The 20,606-nt window shown below is 39.9% G+C and overlaps 1 protein-coding gene and 1 long non-coding RNA gene across 2 annotated transcripts; one reads left to right on the plus strand and one right to left on the minus strand.

Moving 5' to 3' along the window:
• Positions 1-3,987: 3,987 nt before the first annotated feature.
• On the minus strand, positions 3,988-5,367 carry LOC311078201. The gene is made up of 2 exons (XR_014605076.1): positions 5,247-5,367; positions 3,988-5,163 (listed from the first exon to the last, which is right to left on the minus strand). It is a non-coding gene; the product is annotated as an uncharacterized lncRNA (long non-coding RNA).
• An 18-nt stretch (positions 5,368-5,385) lies between these two features.
• On the plus strand, positions 5,386-8,531 carry LOC311078199 (uncharacterized protein). Its single transcript, XM_084106916.1, has 3 exons — positions 5,386-5,625; positions 6,864-6,979; positions 7,085-8,531. Exons 1-3 carry the CDS (start codon positions 5,598-5,600, stop codon positions 7,358-7,360), a joined length of 420 nt encoding a protein of 139 aa, XP_083963042.1. The 5' UTR covers positions 5,386-5,597; the 3' UTR covers positions 7,361-8,531.
• The last annotated feature ends 12,075 nt before the right edge of the window (positions 8,532-20,606 follow it).

Genomic DNA, 20,606 nt, shown 5'->3' on the forward strand with positions numbered 1-20,606 from the left:
AAATGTTTGTTAGTGTGTGAAATGGAAACAAAGTTGTGTTGTCATTCATTGTGTGTCTTTGAGATGCAGTAATTATTGTCAGATGTGTAATTGTGATATTCTTCCTAAAGGTAAATCACTGCCAAAGGAGTAGATCACCACAGCAGACGACGCCTCATGCAAAGCCTGACCTGTCAGCCATCCCTGGACACTCCTTTTCTTATATATATATATATATATATATTCTTATTTATTATATGTAAATACAGATTGTTTATGACAATCAAAAGCAGCGAAAGTACAGATACTTGTGTAAAAAAGTATTTCTCTTAGGTCTCTCTTGTTCGTTTTTTTTTTTTTAAATAAAACAAAAAGTGTTATACCACATTCATTGTCATTATTCATTTAGCATGTAAGGAGGTAAGAAAAGTAATAGCTTGTTTATGCTGAAATGGTAAAGGAAAGGCATTTATCGTTTCAAAATATTTATTCCAACATGACAAAAATACTCGGCTTTCCTGTGACCTGCAGCTGACTCCGACTGTGGATGCGCGTTCATGTTTGTGGGGGCGTAGCTTTGGACTGAGTACTGACGGGAGGGGGTGGAGCTTAGAAGAGGTGCCGCTTTCAAATCTTGCTAGCTCTCCCAACATTACCTACTATAGCTTTAATTGACTGATTGAAAAATTATGACAGTCTTGTTTTGTGCTCTACACAGTCATGTACATATATATTTGCAACCATGTTGTTAACTGAAACGTTTTTAAATATCGCTAGTCTGCTACGCTAGGCTATGCTAACGATACATTGCTGGTTTGCACAATCAGTCCCGCATTTCTCTGACTAGCCTTGCATGGACTCCATGCATGTCTACAGTTTTAACTAAACTCCATAAGCAGTGAATTTCCTTTTCCCTGGACATGTCCGGCCAGGATTTCGAGATCACCCAAAATGTCCTGGTTTCGGCTTTTGCTTTCTACAGTCGCCATTCATTATTTGTACATTATTTGACACTGACACGTATGTGCCAGCTTTGCAGGTCATGCATTCAACAAGTGATTGGTTTATGTGCGTTTTAGCATTGCTTAAATTCCTTTGTTTTCGTATCAGTCGGGATCTGTTTGAAGCTGAATGCATGACCTGCAAAGCTGGCACATACGTGTCAGTGTCAAATAATGTACACATAATGAATAGCGACGGCAGAAAGCAAAAGCCGAATCCCGGACATTTTGGGTGATCCCGAAATCCAGGCGACATGTCGGGGAAAAAGAGGACATTGCATGGTCACCCTGGAGACATCGATACGTGCTTTATATACTGTCCTGTATCACACAGGGACGCCGGAGGAAACCCGGCAGCTGATCCACTTTTGGGATGAATACGAGCTGAAGTTTCTAAGATCAAAATATGCTGCAAAGCAACTATGGGAGTAAGACAGAGAATTGGGATTCAATATTATTAATATATAACACACTCTTAAGAAATTGAGTAAGTTTACTCAGTTAAAACAATGCACCCCTCCCCCACCCTCTGACGTGACACAACTCAACGTTGAGTGAGCGCGCGCTGTTTGAACTCTCTCCAGTCCAGAACAGTTCTCCTCTTCTCAGCGTCGCGAAATTGGTGCATTTCCTCTGTGAAATTCAGGTTTGTGTATGTTTTATTTTATCTATAAAATCATTACAGCGCTTTAAATCATTTTATTTAATGCAAAACAACATACAGAGGTGTGATGTGACACCTAAACGAGAGTCGCACCTGTCTTTACGCGTGATTAAAATGCCTTGCATAAACACACGACTTTATTCCTAAAGATAATGAATATAATTAATTTGGATGATAAAATGTCCTCAGAACTGTGCACTGTTTGTTTATTGGCAGGTTATGGAGTCAGTCGCTCGCAGTATCTTTCGGCTATGAGTGAAACGCAGGACGGCGGTCTGAAGTTTGAAGTTCACCCGCAGAGCACGAGTCCGTCTCCACACGAGAACCAGCGCTGATCCGGTGGAAATTGGATAACAGACCGGTTGATTACACTTGAATTAGGCTACCTAAAAGTTTAAATGTTTCATTTTTACTTCTAAAATGTTTATAATGTTTAAATGTAGGCAATATTGTATAGGCTACATGTTAAAACAGTGTAAAATTTGCTGCTGTACTCATCGACAATAAAGGCCAATGTCATGTATACTGGTGGTTTTATGGAATACTATTTTACAAAGGTTTAGAGGAAATAAAAAAAGTTAATATTACTCATAAATAAAAAAAAGTTAATATTACTCATAAATAAAAACAGTTAATATTACTCATTAATATTGTTTTTTAAATGTTTAAATGTTAAATTATTTCTACTCAATTTTATTTGTTAATGTACCAAATGCAGTTACTCAGATTTACTTAATTATTTTCTTGCATTTACTCAATTCATACAGTATATTTAATTGATTTCACAGCTTTAAATTGTACTCAATTTTTTTGCGTATAAAAATGTTTAACTTTTTAAAGTGTAGTTTTTTTTTAAATTATACATTTTAAATTTGCAGTTAGCTTAATGTGCGGGACACTTTGCCTAATAAAATGTATTTTAGAGTAAATTTTTTTTAATATAATGTCCTGGGGACAGAAATGTCACATTCGGTGGAATGGCTCAAAACTAGTCCAGTGATGTATTAGGCTGCCTTGAAGGCAATTTCTGTGAGTAATCTAACGAAATGCCATGTAGTATTATATATTGTCCTTGCTCTGCATAAGCGTGGTACAGAACCTCCGTGAAGTTGGCACCCCATAAAACGAAATAATTTCCAAAACTATGCCATTTGTTTGTGCTGCGTTTGTGCTGATTTGTGCCGCAAAAACGAACGTTTGTGCTGGTTTGGTGTTTGAGATATTGAACATTATTTTTTGGGGTTGTGTGACGTCACTCTCCACCCCATGTCCTTCAAATCGCTCCAAACCGGTGCCATTCGTTTGTGCTCGGTTTGTGCTGGTTTGTGCCGTTAAAACAAACACTGTATCTGTTTTCCTTTCGCAGATATAACCAATTTAATTTGGGGCAGTGACATCACTCTCCACCCCACCTCATCTAAATTGCTCCAAACCAGCGTCGTTCGTTTGTGCTCGATTTGTGCCGGTTTGTGCCGTTGAAAGAATCATTGCAACTACGATCCCCTCTTAAACATAAAAAAAGAAACTTTTTAAGTACAGTTACATAACTGTCCACCCCATATGGTCCAAATCGTTGCAGAACTGCGCCGCTCGTTTGTGCTCGATTTGTGCCGATTTGTGCCGTTACGATGAACATTGTATCTTTTTCCCCTCCTTAGAAATAACACATTGGATTCGGGACAGTGACGTCACTCTCCACCCCATGCCGTCCAAATCGCCCCAAACCGGTGCTTTTTGTTTGTGCTCGATTTGTACCGCAGAAAGAACCATCATAAATTATTCCATTCTTTAAGCCGGGAACACACAAGCCGACGCCGACGAACTAGTGGCAACGAAAGCAGACTGCAGGGTCGGCTCACGTCTAGCGTCTAGGTCCAGATTTGCCCTGACACACCAAGCCGATTCTCGACACCCGACGGCCAACTAGCACGTCTGTTCTGCACCTGCGTAGGAAATACCTTTCCGTACCAGCAGGTGGCAGTAGTCTTGGCAGTAGTTACTCAAAGCGGGAAACCGGAAGAAGCTACAGGGATACAAAACATATACAAAGAAAAAGCATATCAGAGTCTCGCTATCCACAGACAGATTTGTGATATTTCGGAAATCGGAAATGTCTGACACGTTGCAAATGGCACTGGCGTTGTCAGCCCTTGGTATTTTGCTTGTGAAAGAGGAAAGAAAGAATCGGGCGCGAAAAATACGCAGAAAGTGCACTAAATGGGTGAAACCATGTGTAGCAATACGTGGCCGTCTAGTAGTGACTACGCCACCCCGAATTACCGGGGAAATAATCTAATAAATAGGACACAAGCCCGTTTACTCAGGAGAGGCAAGAGACGTGAGTTCACATTGAAACAGGCAATTTTTATTAAAGAAAGCAATTAAACAAATAACACAATCAATTGTGTCATTTAGTAATCAAAAAGACAACCAAAACAAAAAAAAGAATATGATCACTGCAGGGGCTGAGACCACAGAGAAGCAGGCTAGCTATAGCTGCATATGGCAATCAAACACACTTTGAAGAATCACTCCACTACAAAATAGTGATTAAAAATCACACCACACTTATAACCCCTACTTAGGGTGAAGGCCTGCAGCTAAAACCACCAGCCTGCCTCCAGGAAAACCCAGCTCCTGCAGAATACAGAAAAGAAATAAATATAGAAATGATTAGAGATAAACCAAATCACAATAAGACAAATAATGAAAACAAAAATCAAGTTATGAGATAAATGGTAATCTATAATAAAGACAAAGAAAATAAATATAAACCATTCAAACGGTCACAACACAAAAAAAATCACACAATCAGTCCAACCTACACAGATGATGGGACCAGTTTGGTAGGCTAATTATCACTCCATGTAATAAATCACAGTTATAACAGTGAGGATCATGCAGCTAAGGACTGGTAACAAAACCAGCCACATTCATACAACAAACAAAAAAAACACAAAATTATGAGACCAAATAAAGTAATCCTTCTGGCCCACTTGAACCCGAAAGAACAAATAAATTGCCTGAGCAATAGATAAAGTGGAGTCCAGCAGTAATATTCGGCTTCCACAAAGCAGCAAACGTGGCTCAATGAAGCATGGATTGCTGACAGCAAGTTGTTAAAGTAGCTGCTCAGCCTGGCTTTAACACGGGCAAAAGAGAACTCCTAAACACAAATATTCATTAACTATCTAATTAAAAACAGTTGCAGATTAAAAGAAACGATCGTAAATGTACTCACCCTGATTCAATTTCGGCGCGCGCACACACACAATCACAGGCACACGGAAATCATATGACAGTCATCTGATGTTAGCGAGTCAATAAACAGCTGATACTCCCGACGCAGCTATGAGGAGACGTCACACCAATGGGAGACCGAAGGCACGCCACACTAAAACGCATTGCAGGTCGCTTAAACAAACGAACTACACAAAAAGTTAAAAACTAATATTAGAACTTACCACGATGTAGGTGTCGCCACGAGAACGCGCACAGCCTCGATGGCCGAGTGTCACACTAAACAAATACAGATGAAGGCACAATGAAACATCACTTAATAATAACATCAAAACAACCGGCTGCACGGCTGACACACATACCTCCGCGGTCTCTTGGAATGAATGACAAAGGGGCGGGCTTTCAATGACGTATCCCAGGGAGCATCCAAAGAGTCTATATACACCAAGGGGCAGAACCCTATTGGCCATATATGTAATAAGGGTGACGTGGCAACGAGTCACTCACTTCACCACACATGGATTCTCCAGAAACAGGCTCATGGGGCTTTCCCGAACCTGTGTAGAGAGCTGGAACTAGATGAAACCTCCGATTTTAAAAATTTTGCACGGCTTTTTCCTACTCAGTTTAACACGTTAAAGGAACTTATCACTCCTATTATACAGAGAAAAAACACGAACTACCAGGATTGTATCTCCGTAGGGTAACGTCTGATGATTACACTGCGGTTCCTGGCAACAGGTAAGCAAGCTAAAGCTTATTCTTTGTTTTAACATTGCAATACAACACATTTTCAGTTGTGTACATTTTGGTGTATTATTAACCCTTTAGAACCTGAAGCTAAAATAGGTGTTTTTCACATAATTTGATTTTTTGACTGTAAAATTCTAAAACAATGTGCTATCTTCATGTGCAAGGTGTCATCTTTTTCAGAAAAAGGTAAGCTTTCAACAAATTACAGTTATTGACCATTATTGTGTGTGGTGAGTTTGTAAATAGAATTTAAATAGACAAAAATAAAAAAACGAGAATAAATTTACTGATTTTTATTTAGAAAAAAAGCAGAAAAAATCATGAACGAAAGAAACTAACACTTTAAAGTTGAAAAATGAACTATAATACATATATACAAGTCTTTTTTGTGACATTGGGTTGCACAGTTTTCATGTAGGACACTTTTTTTCATACACGCACACATACAAATGCACGCATTCATAGGCATGCACACGCACGCACTACATGCTTACATGTAGTTTCTTACGAAAGAAACTAACACTTTAAAGTTGAAAAATTAACTATAATACATATATACAAATTTTTTTTGTGACATTGAGTTGCACAGTTTTCATTTAGGATACTTTTTTTCATACACACACACATACAAATGCACCCATTCAAGCATGCACACGCACGCACTACATGCTTACATACGTGAAAGAGTAACGGCCATCCGCCTCCCAAATTTCATAAAAAATCATCCCAATCCCCTCTTCTGCTGTCTAACACTTCTTTCGCCATGTATTTGTTTGTTTCTTTTATTATTTTATGCAATCCAAAACACTCTAACCTGCCGCGCGTCGAATCTCTCTGTTCAAATCCTTCCATCTCGCGCTGCTGTCATTTGCAGACGGAAAGCAGGACATTACCGTAATAAGCCGTATATTGGCGAAAAGCGCATGATGTCTACTTTCAGGAACTATTTAAATTATTTTGATAGTGCAAACGGTTGAAGAGTTACAGTGACATGAATACAGCTTGGTTGGCTGTGTCGTCGACGACACATCCGGTTTTAAAGGGTTAAGCTTTATAAAAGTGAAAAGAAATTGATTATTTCGGATGGCAATTGTAGCCTACTTAAAAAGAAACAGCATTTAAAATATAATCATATGAAAATGCATTAAAAGTGTTTTGTTCTTGATGATTGATTCTGGAAAAGGTGTGGAAAATTGATAGAGTTATGTGATTTGTATTCTTTGCAGGAGAAAGCTTCAAGAGCCTTTCTTACCAGTTCCGAGTGGGAATGTCTACAATTCAGCAATTCGTTCCTGAAACCTGTGCAGCAATCTACCAGGTCTTGAAAGAGAAATACCTGAAGGTTTGTACACATTCAGACAGTGAAACATCCCAAAATGACTACGAGTTATAAAGGGTCTGACAAATAATTTTTTTTTATTTTTTTTTACATTTTACTGTTTTTCAGTGCCCAGACACTAAGAGTGGCAGCGAGTTGCCATTGGATTCCAGTCAACATCCTTTGAAACACATCAACATTCGTCCCCCACCAGGAACTGGATCGACATTTTACAACTACAAGCGTACATTTTCCATTGTTCTAATGGCACTGGTTGACAGCAAATACAGATTCCTTTATGTTGATGTGGGCTGCAATGGGCGTGTTTCAGATGGTGGAGTGTTTGGTGGATGCTCTTTACAGGATATTCAACTACAGGCTTTCGCGAGCTCGGGGGGTGGTTGAAAATGCATTTGGCATCCTGGCAAATCGCTTTTGAGTTTTTCTAACTACCATTAATATTCAAAACACTGCCAAAGTGGAGGACATTGTGTTGACTTGCTGTGCTCTGCACAACTTTCTGCGTACAGAGTGCTGTGAAGCATACATGGCAGGAATCGACCAGGAAGTACTAGATCAAGACCCTGGCCTACAGCAGGCCTCTCTGCCACACACAACCAACAGTACAACACACGCCAAACAGCTCAGGGATAAACTGTGCCAGTACTTTAATTCAGACATTGGTGCAGTCCCCTTTCAGTGGGGCAAAATATAAGTCACTGAGTCACTGCAGTGTGTTCCAAAAGTGGGAATGAAAACTGTTGTGTGTGTGTGTGACTTTCACAAAAAAAATCTAAATATAATTTTGTATATATTTGTTCTTGGATTAAAATGCATGTTGTTTGTGTGCAAGATTCTCAACTTTCTCTTTTTTTAAACTTCAGTTGCTTAGTTATGATTTGAGCACAGAAGAGCCTACACACACACACACACACACACACACACACACACACACACACACACACACACACACAGGTGTGTATACTGATTGACAGATGCATCCAGTGAATGGTTGTGGACCACTGAATATTTGAAAATGCAATCATCAACCTCATGCTGGAAATGTGGCAGTACATGTGGTGGCAAATTCCACATTCGGTGTTCTAGATTTTTGCAGAAGGCTGAGATGGCATCATTGGTGTTTTCCTATGATGTCAACTTTTCCAGAGTTTTGCCGATGGTGCGCATCAAGTATGTGGACTCCTCACTGGATGATTCATCCTGCATCTTCCTGCGCTTCCCCGGAGGCTTTGATTTCTTTCTAATGGCTGTGGACTCAGCTCCACAGATCGTGGATTCAGGCAAGGGTGTACTGGGCTGTAGCTCCGCCTCAATGAAGCTGGGCTCTTCATGGGTGCCAGTCCAGGTGTCACTGTTGGTACCATCTGAGGGTGAACAGGAATCACTATCAGCCGAAGGTTCCTTAAAAAAAAAAAAAAAAAGATAAAAATCAAAATGCAAATGATGTGATACCATAGATTCTTACAACTGTTCACCAATCACCCATAACAATAACAGGGCAAAGCAAAAACAATACCCTGCAAATTGGTGAAATGGCTCTATTCAGAAGCACTTTATGGCACATTGTGGAAGATAATGTGACAAATGAATTTAACGGCTTGTGTTAATATGTTGAGTTACTTGTAATAGACCCATCTGAACAATCAGTGGCCACTTTAAAAAAGCAAAATGTTTCATTTTATTCTATAAAAAAAAAAAACATATAGATTTGTTTATTTAACCTGATAAATAGTAATAGTTTGAAGTGCTCTCATTCCTTTTTGTGTGAGGCTGTAGAAACTGCAGGTGGTTCAGGATCTATTGCTGCCTGCCAGTCTTCTGAGATCCAGAACTTCCTGAGGGTCCTTGTTTCTTATAACGCATGTACTGGGTTCGCAATAAATCCCACCGCTTCTTGAGCTCTTTCTCTGAGGGATAAAGTCAAATTTTGTGAGCATTATGCCTAGTTATTTGTCAGTTTCATGACTATTTGTAATGCCAAATTTTTTTACTTTTTGCTCTACTGGACGTACACTAGATGCTAGCACATAATATTAAGAACTACCTGTTTCCATAAATCAAATAATTTTTGGTACACACACACACAAATCTAACACATGTCATTATTTTTACCTGAAAAAAACCTGAAAAAGATAAACACACTGAGAGAGAAGAACAAAAACAGGAGATACTGAACAGGATTATATGGAGACTCAGGATGAAATACTACAGAGAAAATGTCTCACTAGAGCCGCTGTAGGAGGAAGAGTAGGAGCAGCAGTAGGAGGAGTAGGAGCAGCAGTAGGAGGAGGAGGAGCAGCAGTAGGAGGAGGAGGAGGATTAGGAGCAGCTGCATTAACTATAGGAAAGGCAGCAGTAATAGGAGCAGCAGCAGGTACAGTCCTGGTAGCAGCAGCAGCTGGTTTAGGAGTGTATTTACCCAAATCATTACCCGAACCCCCTTCATCCATCACATCACTCCAGTCCTCCAGCAGCTTCACTGGCTCCCTATACAGTTCCGTATCCAGTTCAAGGTCCTCTTGCTGACATTCAAAGCCATCCACAACCTCTCTCCCCCTTATTTATCTGATCTCCTACATGTTTCCACTCCATCTCGTTCTCTCAGATCCTCCTCCACATTACACCTGTCTGTCCCACCTGCCCGTCTCACCACAATGGGGAGCAGAGCATTCAGCCGCTCTGCTCCCCGCCTTTGGAATTCCCTTCCACTTCATCTCAAAAACATGGACTCTTTCCCTCATTTCAAAACTGGACTCAAAACCTTTCTGTTTAAACAAGCCTTTTCGTTGTAGCACCCATTGCATCTGTAATTCTACTTGATTTTAAATTGATTTTAATCTACTTTTTGTATAACTTTATTATTTGTTTATTGTATCAACTTTTATGTATGCCTGTACGGTGACCTTGAGTGTCAGAAAGGCGCCTTTTTAAATAAAATGTATTATTATTATTATTATTATTTTTTAGCTAGAAAATACAGTATATCTGCAGCTCCAGCAACTCAGAAACAGGGGAGAAAAGGAACAAGAAACAGAACTGAGCTGAGTTTTTCCAATGAGTCAGGGTTGTCACTTTACTTGCATTTTACGTTACATTTGACTTCTGGAAGAAAAAGATGGATATTTTTGTCACGCTGCATTATATCATCAGTAGGTGGCAGCAGACTGAAATGTGCATATTGAAACGTGAATGTTTTCACATATTACTTTGTTGAGAAAAGGATATTTTTGTTAACAGCTTGTGAACAGAAAAGTCTGTTTATTATCTTTGTGTAATTGCTGTTAAGCAGATGTTCTATGCAATTGTTTAATAATTAACTTATAATTAAATCCATCATTTCATGCATTCGTCTATTCATGCATTCGTCTATTATCATGCATATCGTCTTATATTTATGAATTTGATGTAATGCTATGTAAACTAATTTGTGGCTCTTTAAATGTAAGGTGTGAGAATGCATCACTTTAGTGGAAATGACAAAACGGCGTTAACAAGACGAGCCAAAGAATTAAAACACCCGTTTTAAGGAACCGACCTGTGTCTGTGTTTGTGAAGAGAGCTACACTTTGCGTGCTAATTTAAAAAAAAAGTTTTTTTTTTTTTTTTTAAATGTTATTCTTGTTATCAAAGAGCAATATAAAAATAAATAAACCTGCGTTTAAGTTCATTCTTACGGTTTTCAAAAAGATATGGATACAACAATGCTATTATTATCTTGAGTTCGAGTCTCAGTACCTGCTGGAAGTATAGGTGTGGGGATCATTATACCCTCAACAGAGGTGCCCTTGAGCTAGACAACGAACCCCCAAGTGTGTATGTGTGTGTGTGTGTGTGTGTGCACTTGGATGGGTGAAGGAAGCGGGAAGGAAGTCGACCGGAAGTTGAAGCCGGCCGCATGCCACCATCTTGTAGCAGAACTTCACCTGCATTCCATTGACTCCCATTCATTTTGGTGTCACTTTGACAGCGAATAACTTTACATCTGAGGCGTTTGAAGACTCCATTTGTCCATTATTTATTTCTAAAGAAATACGACAATGTATAAAATGCTCCATTACCTTGTATCTTACGTTACGGCCCCGTAAAAGCTTCATCTGGCAAGCGTATACAGTCAAACCAACATTTATTCAGACACCTTCAACATTTCTCACATTATCAAAGTTTATTCGCTATAGTTTAGAAAATGGTAATTAAATATGAGAAGAACTCAGAGTTCTCAGTCATGACCTTACAGTGACTGAGCTGGGTCGACGGGACCAGATGAATGTTGGGAGAACAACCGTTTCCTCAAGGATTCAAGCATTTTGTTGACAGAACAGGTACTGTATGTGTTTCAACAATGTGCACTGTACTCTAATACTGTATACTTACTGTAATGCTTCATATTACAGTAGCATGGAAATAAATGTTGTGATGTTATTTCCATCAAGTTCAAGATCTTGTATAGTCAATGCAAGAGTCCAGCTCTCTGTAAAATCTCCTCCAGCACAACCCAAAGACTTTCAGTGAGTTTAAGATCTGGACTCAGAGGAGCGATTCATGTGTGGAAATGATTCTTCATCTTTCACAGTTTGAGCCTGATGAAGCTTGACATTGTCATCCTGGAATATGGCCATGATGTGTCTTCATACATGATTGTTAATGAAATTAAACATACAATCCATCAGTTAGGGTTAGAAGAACTGTTAACATGATAGAAACATAATAATCACTGCAATAATGATCCGTCTATTGATCCGTCTATATCCGTGCATTCGTCTATTTAAATTCAAACAGCCAATGTTTATATATATATATATATATATATATATATATATATATATATATATATATATATTTCTTTTCTATATCGCAATGACATTGTACTGTAATATGTTGACAGACCAATAGTAAAAGTGTTCCTGTGAATCCTGTCCAGTCTTTTGTAATCAATATCCCATATACAGAAATGTGTCAGTTTGTACTGTTAAAATTGATAAATGCCATACAGAAAAAGTGCAGTCTTGTTTGTGAACAATGACACAAGGACTTGTCATTCTGATGGCACTGATATGTTCATTGATATACACTGAACTAAGGATTTTGAGTAAGTTACAGGCTTTTGCAGGTTGTGTGCTGCTGCTTGTATGAATTGTTTTGAGAAATGAAGGTTTGCAAATGTTTAGGACGATTCAAGAAATACCAAATACTGATAAACTGATAAAAACTGTAAGACCTGCCTCCAAAATAAATAAATAAAAAATAAAAAATCCTGCCTCATAGTCATATCAAAAACTGGCTAACTATAAACTAGATAAAAGTAGACCTATTCTGTTTACATTGCACAATATAAGCCTGTTGAATCCTCAGTTTTTCCACTGAAGATGACAGATAACACGCCTGGACTCGTATCTGCTGATATCATCATCACTTTGCAGTTGTGTTTGCATTTTTAGAGATTGTTTTTCCTAAAAATAATTCCGGCTTGAACTTCCAGCCTGGTTTGATCCTGGTTTAGTCCTCTATATGTCTGTCTTCTTCCATTAGATGGCGCCATTGTGTACAAAGTGTTTTGCTACATGTCATTTTTTGTATGTCTGTGTTTATTGTATCTGATAGGTTATTAAAATCATAATTCTGAACTAAGTAACTCTGTCCTGTGTCTAAAGGTCTGTCACCTCAGAAAGACATACAGGACATGAATAATGCAAATGATTATTCATAACAGATGTTTGTTATCCAGGTCTGTGTAAAGAGCAGCTATTGGAGAGTTTCTCATGTCACTTTGTATAAATTAATATGCATAAATGTAAACATAAAAAGAAAGCCATACAGTTAAGTCAAACAAATGGATAATTATGTTCAAAAAAATTGTAAGTTTTGAATCAACTTTTCACTTAAATTTTTATTGCTGATAATATAATTTACACAAAAAGGTTGCGCATGTATTTAGATATCAAATGATATCTGGTCATAACTGTGATTATGGATTTATAGATCAGGTCAGATAGGAGCGGCATGTTTGTCTGTAATCAGATCTTAGTTTTCCTTTCAAAATGGAGGGCAACTATCACACATGACCTATAAAATTGTATGTGACTGTTACGTGCTAGATTTTTGTTCTAACCCATTTTGCAGGGGCGCTACTACCCAGTGTCAGAGGGGTATGCAGCAACAATTTTGCTTTATCCATCGTTTTTGACGACAACTCACTACTCGTACCTGCTCGCTCAGCACTCACCGCGCCCCCGCCCGCTCGCGATATTACCCCCATAATCTTATGAGGGCGCCTACTCTAGTCTGTTACTCCACTGTCGTGGAAATTCTTTCTCAACTTTAAATAATAATTGGAAGACAGCTGGAAATTTCAAAAGTTATAAAGATCTTTATTTCTTGCAAGAAAGGCTGTTCACACATCAGTCAGAGTCTGACATGAGAAGCGCACCAACTTCTCCTTTTTGCCCAGCCTATATATACAAAATTCATCACACTTATTCTAACACCCCATGGTTATACGGACACACTTACACACATATGTCTTTAAAAACAATTGAGTATATATTTTCCAATGCAACACCTTTGCTCTTAGTGCAAGCGAGCTTATCTGTATTTAGAAAGAACAAACTGTCCTTTCTGCAAATGTCATTTTGACCTCGTTCTTCAGCAGTAAGGAAGAAGATGATATGCAACTTGCAGTTTCTTTAACACCATGTATGGTATAAGCTGGCTAGAATAAAAATTTCCATTACACCTCTAAAATGTTTTCTAACATTGAGGAAATGCAGAAATGATCTAGAAACGCACAACAGCAGCTACATATAGAAAATACCCCCCCCCCCCAAAAAAAAAAAATGAATATGGTGCTACACCCCTATGCACCACATATAGCGCATACCCACTTTTTGCGCCACTGTTTGTAGAGAACAAGTTATTTCGTCTCCCCAGGGTGCCAATACTGTAGTGTAAAAGGAATACTAGCACACACACACACACACACACAAAATACACAGGATACAGAGCTTCTTCAAGGTTGAAGTTAGGTAAGATACATTAGGCTTGTTTTGTCAAAAATCGATAGCTGTAATGCTTCGGTGCAGAAGGAAGCCCGTGAGCCACGGTAAGTTTGCGTGCAGATTAGGCTAATTTTCGCCTATTAGACAGCCTAGTCACCTCATCGTTTTTTGTTCTGCTTCACTTATAGCTCTTAAACCTTTAAAATGGAGTTTAGGAAGATGCATGTAACCACAGTCGTTAGCTTTGGTTAACTATTGAAGCCTTTTCTTTTGTCAAAAGGCTCAACGCGACCGCCGACTTTGTTTGCGTGCAGATATTAATTCCCAGCAAACACAGAACGTTGGCACAACGTAGCCAACCTTCTAACAATGTTTTATCAACATGGCCAAAAGGTTGCTATAAATATGTTGTGTGGTGAAGGTTGTTACAGCGTTGTCACAATGTTGACATTAAACCACCGTTCAGGGCCATTGCTTAAGGTTGTGCCAACGGTGTCTTGACAACCACTGGACTACATCATTATGTACTCGTCACTGCCCTGAAGCGTGAAAATCAGCCTTATAAATTTCAACCGCCCGTTGGGCTCATTGTGTTGTCTCGTTCTTCATCGAGCGAAGATACGTGAGGATTGCGTTTTATTTACCTCAGCTAAATAAGATCCGTAATTATTCAAACACAACCTACAACTTCATTTTCTAATGTGACTAATGTAGCCTCGCTTGCACTGTTTAGTTTTTCATTTCATTTGTCTGCTATTTAATCTCATTTGTTTCTTTGCTCCTCTGGATTTGTGGATGTTTCCTGGACTGATTCCGTCTACCGAACTTTATCGTCCGGCTTTCGACTACTGTCTGCCATGTACAGAACCGGTTTTGTTCATTAAATGTTCTGATGTTTGCTTTTTATGTTTTATTTATTATACTTAAAATAAATTTGTATATTCACTTATTTAGTTTTTTGTCTATTTTCACAAATGTATGACTTCTGGAAGAGCAATTTGATTACCGTATGCAGTTAGTTTTAATAAAGTTGAATTAATGTAACCTTCTGTAATTTTTACTCTTCAAAGTGTACACTTACAGGTGTTGATTATAATTAGGCAAATTTACTGATATCCCCATTAAATAATAATAAGGATAAACAATATAAAAAAACCCCGATATAATTATCTAACATCTGACTAATTAAAAATTAACCTCAAAACATTGATGCTAAATGGGGGATATCTATAGGCCTATCTAGCATAAAAACAAAAAATTGCCAGAACGTCATCTCTCAGTTGCTGAATGTCGTGCAACAACGTTGCTACAGTCCTGCTGCGTCTTACAATTCTACGTTGTTACAATGTTGCGAGCACGCAGACAGCGACGTTGCCATAGAAGAAATGCAACGTGCCACAGACGTTGCCACAACGTAAATGTGTTTGCTGGGTTTCCGCCTATTTTAGACAGCCTAGTATTTTGGTATTGCATCACTCATATCTCTTAAACATTTTAAATGGAGTTTAGGAAGATGTATCACCACAATCATTAGATTTGAATAGCTCTTAAAGCCTTATCTATTGTCAAAAGGCTCAACGTGACCGCAGACTTTGATGAACACTGCTGGCCGCAGCGACGTCTGTGTCCGTACCACTCTTATCAATGACAGCGTAATCTCGTATCTCCCTGCTCCCAAGTCATAAATCTTGTATCTCCGATTAAACATGATTTTGGGGAAATGTTGTGTTAATGTTGGTACACAACAGTATATGATAGCAATATAAGGTATAATACCAACTTTAATGATACAATGTTTAAAGGAGTCATGACCTTGTATTACCTTGGATGCCCAACGCTCTATTATAGTCTTTCAGGCCCTTCTAAAAAAGAAAAGTGGAAAAAAAATAAACACAGAGCTCCTCAGACCCTTATTTCTGAAGGCATTATTGTCTCGCGAGATCTGATGCGATATTTTGGCTGTCGTGGCCAGTCATTTTAATAATGCAAATGAGGGGCGCGTTGATTGGTGGCAGGAAGGAGGGGGGTTGACACCGCAGGTAACGCTTTAGCATATCATTACAAAATGACATCATGGCGCAAGTTGTGAATGAACCCGACCTGGCCGCGACCGGATTCACGGCCAGTGTATAAGTATGAGGCGCCGTTTAGGGCTTAAATCAAACTTCATTCACGCACACATTTATGAAACACGCTTGCATACATATATACTAAGTAGTCACACATACATGTATATGAACTCTCCACGCACATACTCATATAAGACGCGAGCACACACACACACACACAAACTAGACGGCGCCTCATATATAAGCGTTAGGCAATCAATAAACAATAGCCGAATTCATGATGATCTCAGTCATTTGTTGTTTGCAAAGTAACGTTAGCAGCCATTCTCCACTTATTAACCTACTTCTGTATAACCCTATATTTCTTCTAAGATTACAGGAATATGCATCCAAAAAATATATTTTCTGTCACGCCATGGTTATATACTAAGTAGTCACACATACATGTATATGAACTCTCCACGCACACATTTACATGTTGATTCTGGCAGTCAACAACAGAGCAACTCAGTGTGCACTACGTTTCTGCATCTTTCTCGACTGAATATGAGGGGGAGAGGGGCGCCAGGGCGCGCTTCCTGCGGCAGGTCTGCGGTGTCCATATATGGTATATCCTGCCCCGTCATGACGTCAAGTCGGGGCTGAAATTAAAATCTCGAATTTGAGTGCGCGTGCACGTGCGCTGGTTTACGAATCCTGGGGTAAACAAACGCTTCACTTTTAAATATCGGCTTCCCGGCCAGTGTATAATCGTTAGGTAATCGTAACATACATTGATTCTCGTGGAAAAGTGAAAATTGCAGGTCATGACTCCTTTAATAACTCAAAAAATATGCAGTTTTTTTAATTTCCTGAAAAATAATGGTTTTGGAGATACGAGGATTCCGCCCGACAGCTACGATATAATATCTGATTGATGTTAAAATTATTACTAGTCTTCTTCTCCACTAAATGTACGTTCTGGACATTACAGCAGCCAGAGAAAAACTAATGTTATTGTGGCAGGATAAAGGAGTTAGTTTATTGGTTTATTAGAGGGTGGGTAGAAGACCAATGAGGTGGTAGCTTTAGTATTTAAGTACCTTTAGTATTTAAGGACCTTTATTTTGACGTCTGTTTACGTGTCTTGCTGATTCCGGGCTTTTTCTCCCCCGTTCCTGTGGTTCTCGGGTATGTTAAGGCTAGCAGCATTTTGCAATGAAGTGGACTGCTCTGTTGTAATATGTACTATTTCCCAGCCAACATGCATATGTGGGCCCCACATGGTTTATGCTTGGGCTACGTGGGTACCAAGTGGGCATGGTCTCAAAATGGGCATCTTATCTGGGGCCCATTTGAGTCAGCTAAGTAGGTCCCACATGGGCAAAAACAGGTGGGCTCCCCATGTGGGTCCTAGTTGGGTCACTAATGGGAAATGAGTGCATGGGCTCAAAATGGGCAACACAAATGGGGCCCATTTGGGTTTATCAAATGGGTTAGACATTGGCAAACACAATCAGTCCCATATAGGCTGCCTACATGGGCCCAAGGTAGTACCCACATAGGTAATCTCTATATGGGTTATGAATAGGGCAAAGATATGGGGCCCACTTTGATAAACTATATGGGTCAGACATGGGCAAACACAATCAGTCATATATAGGCTGCCTACATGGGCCCAAGGTGGTACCCACATAGGTAATCTCTATATGGGTTCTGAATGGGGAAATACATATGGGGCCCGCTTGGCCAAACCATATGTGTCAGACATGGGCAAACACAATCAGTCCCATATAAGCTGCCAACATGGGCCCAAAGTAGATCCCACATAGGTAATCTCTATATGGGTTATGAATGGGGAAAAGATATGGGGCCCACTTTGATAAACCATATGGGTCAGACATGGGCAAACACAATCAGTCCCATATAGGCTGCCTACATGAGCCCAAGGTGGTACCCACATAGGCAATCTCTATATGGGTTATGAATGGGAAAAACATATGGGGCACACTTAGATAAACCATATGTGTCAGACATGGGCAAACACAATCAGTCCTATATAGGCTGCCAACATGAGCCCAAGGTGGTACCCACATAGGTAATCTCTATATGGGTTCTGAATGGGGAAATACATATGGGGCCCGCTTGGCCAAACCATATGTGTCAGACATGGGCAAACACAATCAGTCCCATATAGGCTGCAAACATGAGCCCAAGGTGGTACCCACATAGGTAATCTCTATATGGGTTATGAATGGGAAAAACATATGGGGCCCACTTTGATAAACCATATGTGTCAGATATGGGCAAACACAATCAGTCCTATATAGGTTGCCAACATGAGCCCAAGGTGGTACCCACATAGGTAATCTCTATATGGGTTTCTGAATGGGGAAAAACATATGGGCCCCACTTGGCCAAACCATATGTGTCAGACATGGGCAAACACAATCAGTCCCATATAGGCTGCCAACATGGGCCCAGGTGGTACCCACATAGGTAATCTCGATATGGGTTATGAATGGGAAAAACATATGGAGTCCACTTTGATAAACCATATGTGTCAGACATGGGCAAACACAATCAGTCCCATATAGGCTGCCTACATGGGCCCAAGGTGGTATCCACATAGGTAATCTCTATATGGGTTATGAATGGGAAATACATATGGGGCCCACTTTGATAAACCATATGTGTCAGACATGGGCAAACACAATCAGTCCTATATAGGTTGCCAACATGAGCCCAAGGTGGTACCCACATAGATAATCTCTATATGGGTTTCTGAATGGGGAAAAACATATGGGCCCCACTTGGCCAAACCATATGTGTCAGACATGGGCAAACACAATCAGTCCCATATAGGCTGCCAACATGGGCCCAGGTGGAACCCACATAGGTAATCTCGATATGGGTTATGAATGGGAAAAACATATGGAGTCCACTTTGATAAACCATATGTGTCAGACATGGGCAAACACAATCAGTCCCATATAGGCTGCCAACATGGGCCCAGGTGGTACCCACATAGGTAATCTCGATATGGGTTATGAATGGGAAAAACATATGGAGTCCACTTTGATAAACCATATGTGTCAGACATGGGCAAACACAATCAGTCCCATATAGGCTGCCTACATGGGCCCAAGGTGGTATCCACATAGGTAATCTCTATATGGGTTATGAATGGGAAATACATATGGGGCCCACTTTGATAAACCATATGTGTCAGACATGGGCAAACACAATCAGTCCTATATAGGCTGCCTACATGAGCCCAAGGTGGTACCCACATAGGTAATCTCTATATGGGTTCTGAATGGGGAAATACATATGGGGCCCACTTTGATAAACCATATGGGTCAGACATGGGCAAACACAATCAGTCCTATATAGGCTGCCAACATGAGCCCAAGGTGGTACCCACATAGGTAATCTCTATATGGGTTATGAATGGGAAATACATATGGGGCCCACTTTGATAAACCATATGGGTCAGACATGGGCAAACACAAACAGTCCTATATAGGCTGCCAACATGAGCCCAAGGTGGTACCCACATAGGTAATCTCTATATGGGTTATGAATGGGAAAAACATATGGAGTCCACTTTGATAAACCATATGTGTCAGACATGGGCAAACACAATCAGTCCCATATAGGCTGCCTACATGGGCCCAAGGTGGTATCCACATAGGTAATCTCTATATGGGTTCTGAATGGGGAAATACATATGGGGCCCACTTTGATAAACCATATGGGTCAGACATGGGCAAACACAATCAGTCCTATATAGGCTGCCAACATGAGCCCAAGGTGGTACCCACATAGGTAATCTCTATATGGGTTATGAATGGGAAATACATATGGGGCCCACTTTGATAAACCATATGGGTCAGACATGGGCAAACACAAACAGTCCTATATAGGCTGCCAACATGAGCCCAAGGTGGTACCCACATAGGTAATCTCTATATGGGTTCTGAATGGGGAAATACATATGGGGACCACTTTGATAAACCATATGTGTCAGACATGGGCAAACACAATCAGTCCTATATAGGCTGCCTACATGAGCCCAAGGTGGTACCCACATAGGTAATCTCTATATGGGTTATGAATGGGAAATACATATGGGGCCCACTTTGATAAACCATATGGGTCAGACATGGGCAAACACAATCAGTCCTATATAGGCTGCCAACATGAGCCCAAGGTGGAACCCACATAGGAAATCTCTATATGGGTTCTGAATGGGGAAATACATATGGGGCCCACTTTGATTAACCATATGGGTCAGACATGGGCAAACACAATCAGTCCCATATAGGCTGCCTACATGAGCCCAAGGTGGTACCCACATAGGTAATCTCTATATGGGTTCTGAATGGGAAATACATATGGGGCCCACTTTGATTAACCATATGGGTCAGACATGGGCAAACACAATCAGTCCCATATAGGCTGCCTACATGAGCCCAAGGTGGTACCCACATAGGTAATCTCTATATGGGTTATGAATGGGAAATACATATGGGGCCCACTTTGATAAACCATATGGGTCAGACATGGGCAAACACAATCAGTCCT

This window comes from Abramis brama, assembly GCF_963993115.1.
Source record: "Abramis brama genome assembly, chromosome: 2".
NCBI classification, from domain to species: Eukaryota; Metazoa; Chordata; class Actinopteri; order Cypriniformes; family Leuciscidae; genus Abramis; species Abramis brama.

Bases quoted from the DNA above. Each gene is read 5' to 3' on its own strand.
- LOC311078199 (XM_084106916.1), top strand. From the start codon at position 5,598: ATGATTACACTGCGGTTCCTGGCAACAG. The intron at 5,626-6,863 runs GTAAGCAAGCTA...TATTCTTTGCAG, and splicing joins ACTGCGGTTCCTGGCAACAG to GAGAAAGCTTCAAGAGCCTT. The intron at 6,980-7,084 runs GTTTGTACACAT...ACTGTTTTTCAG, and splicing joins TGAAAGAGAAATACCTGAAG to TGCCCAGACACTAAGAGTGG.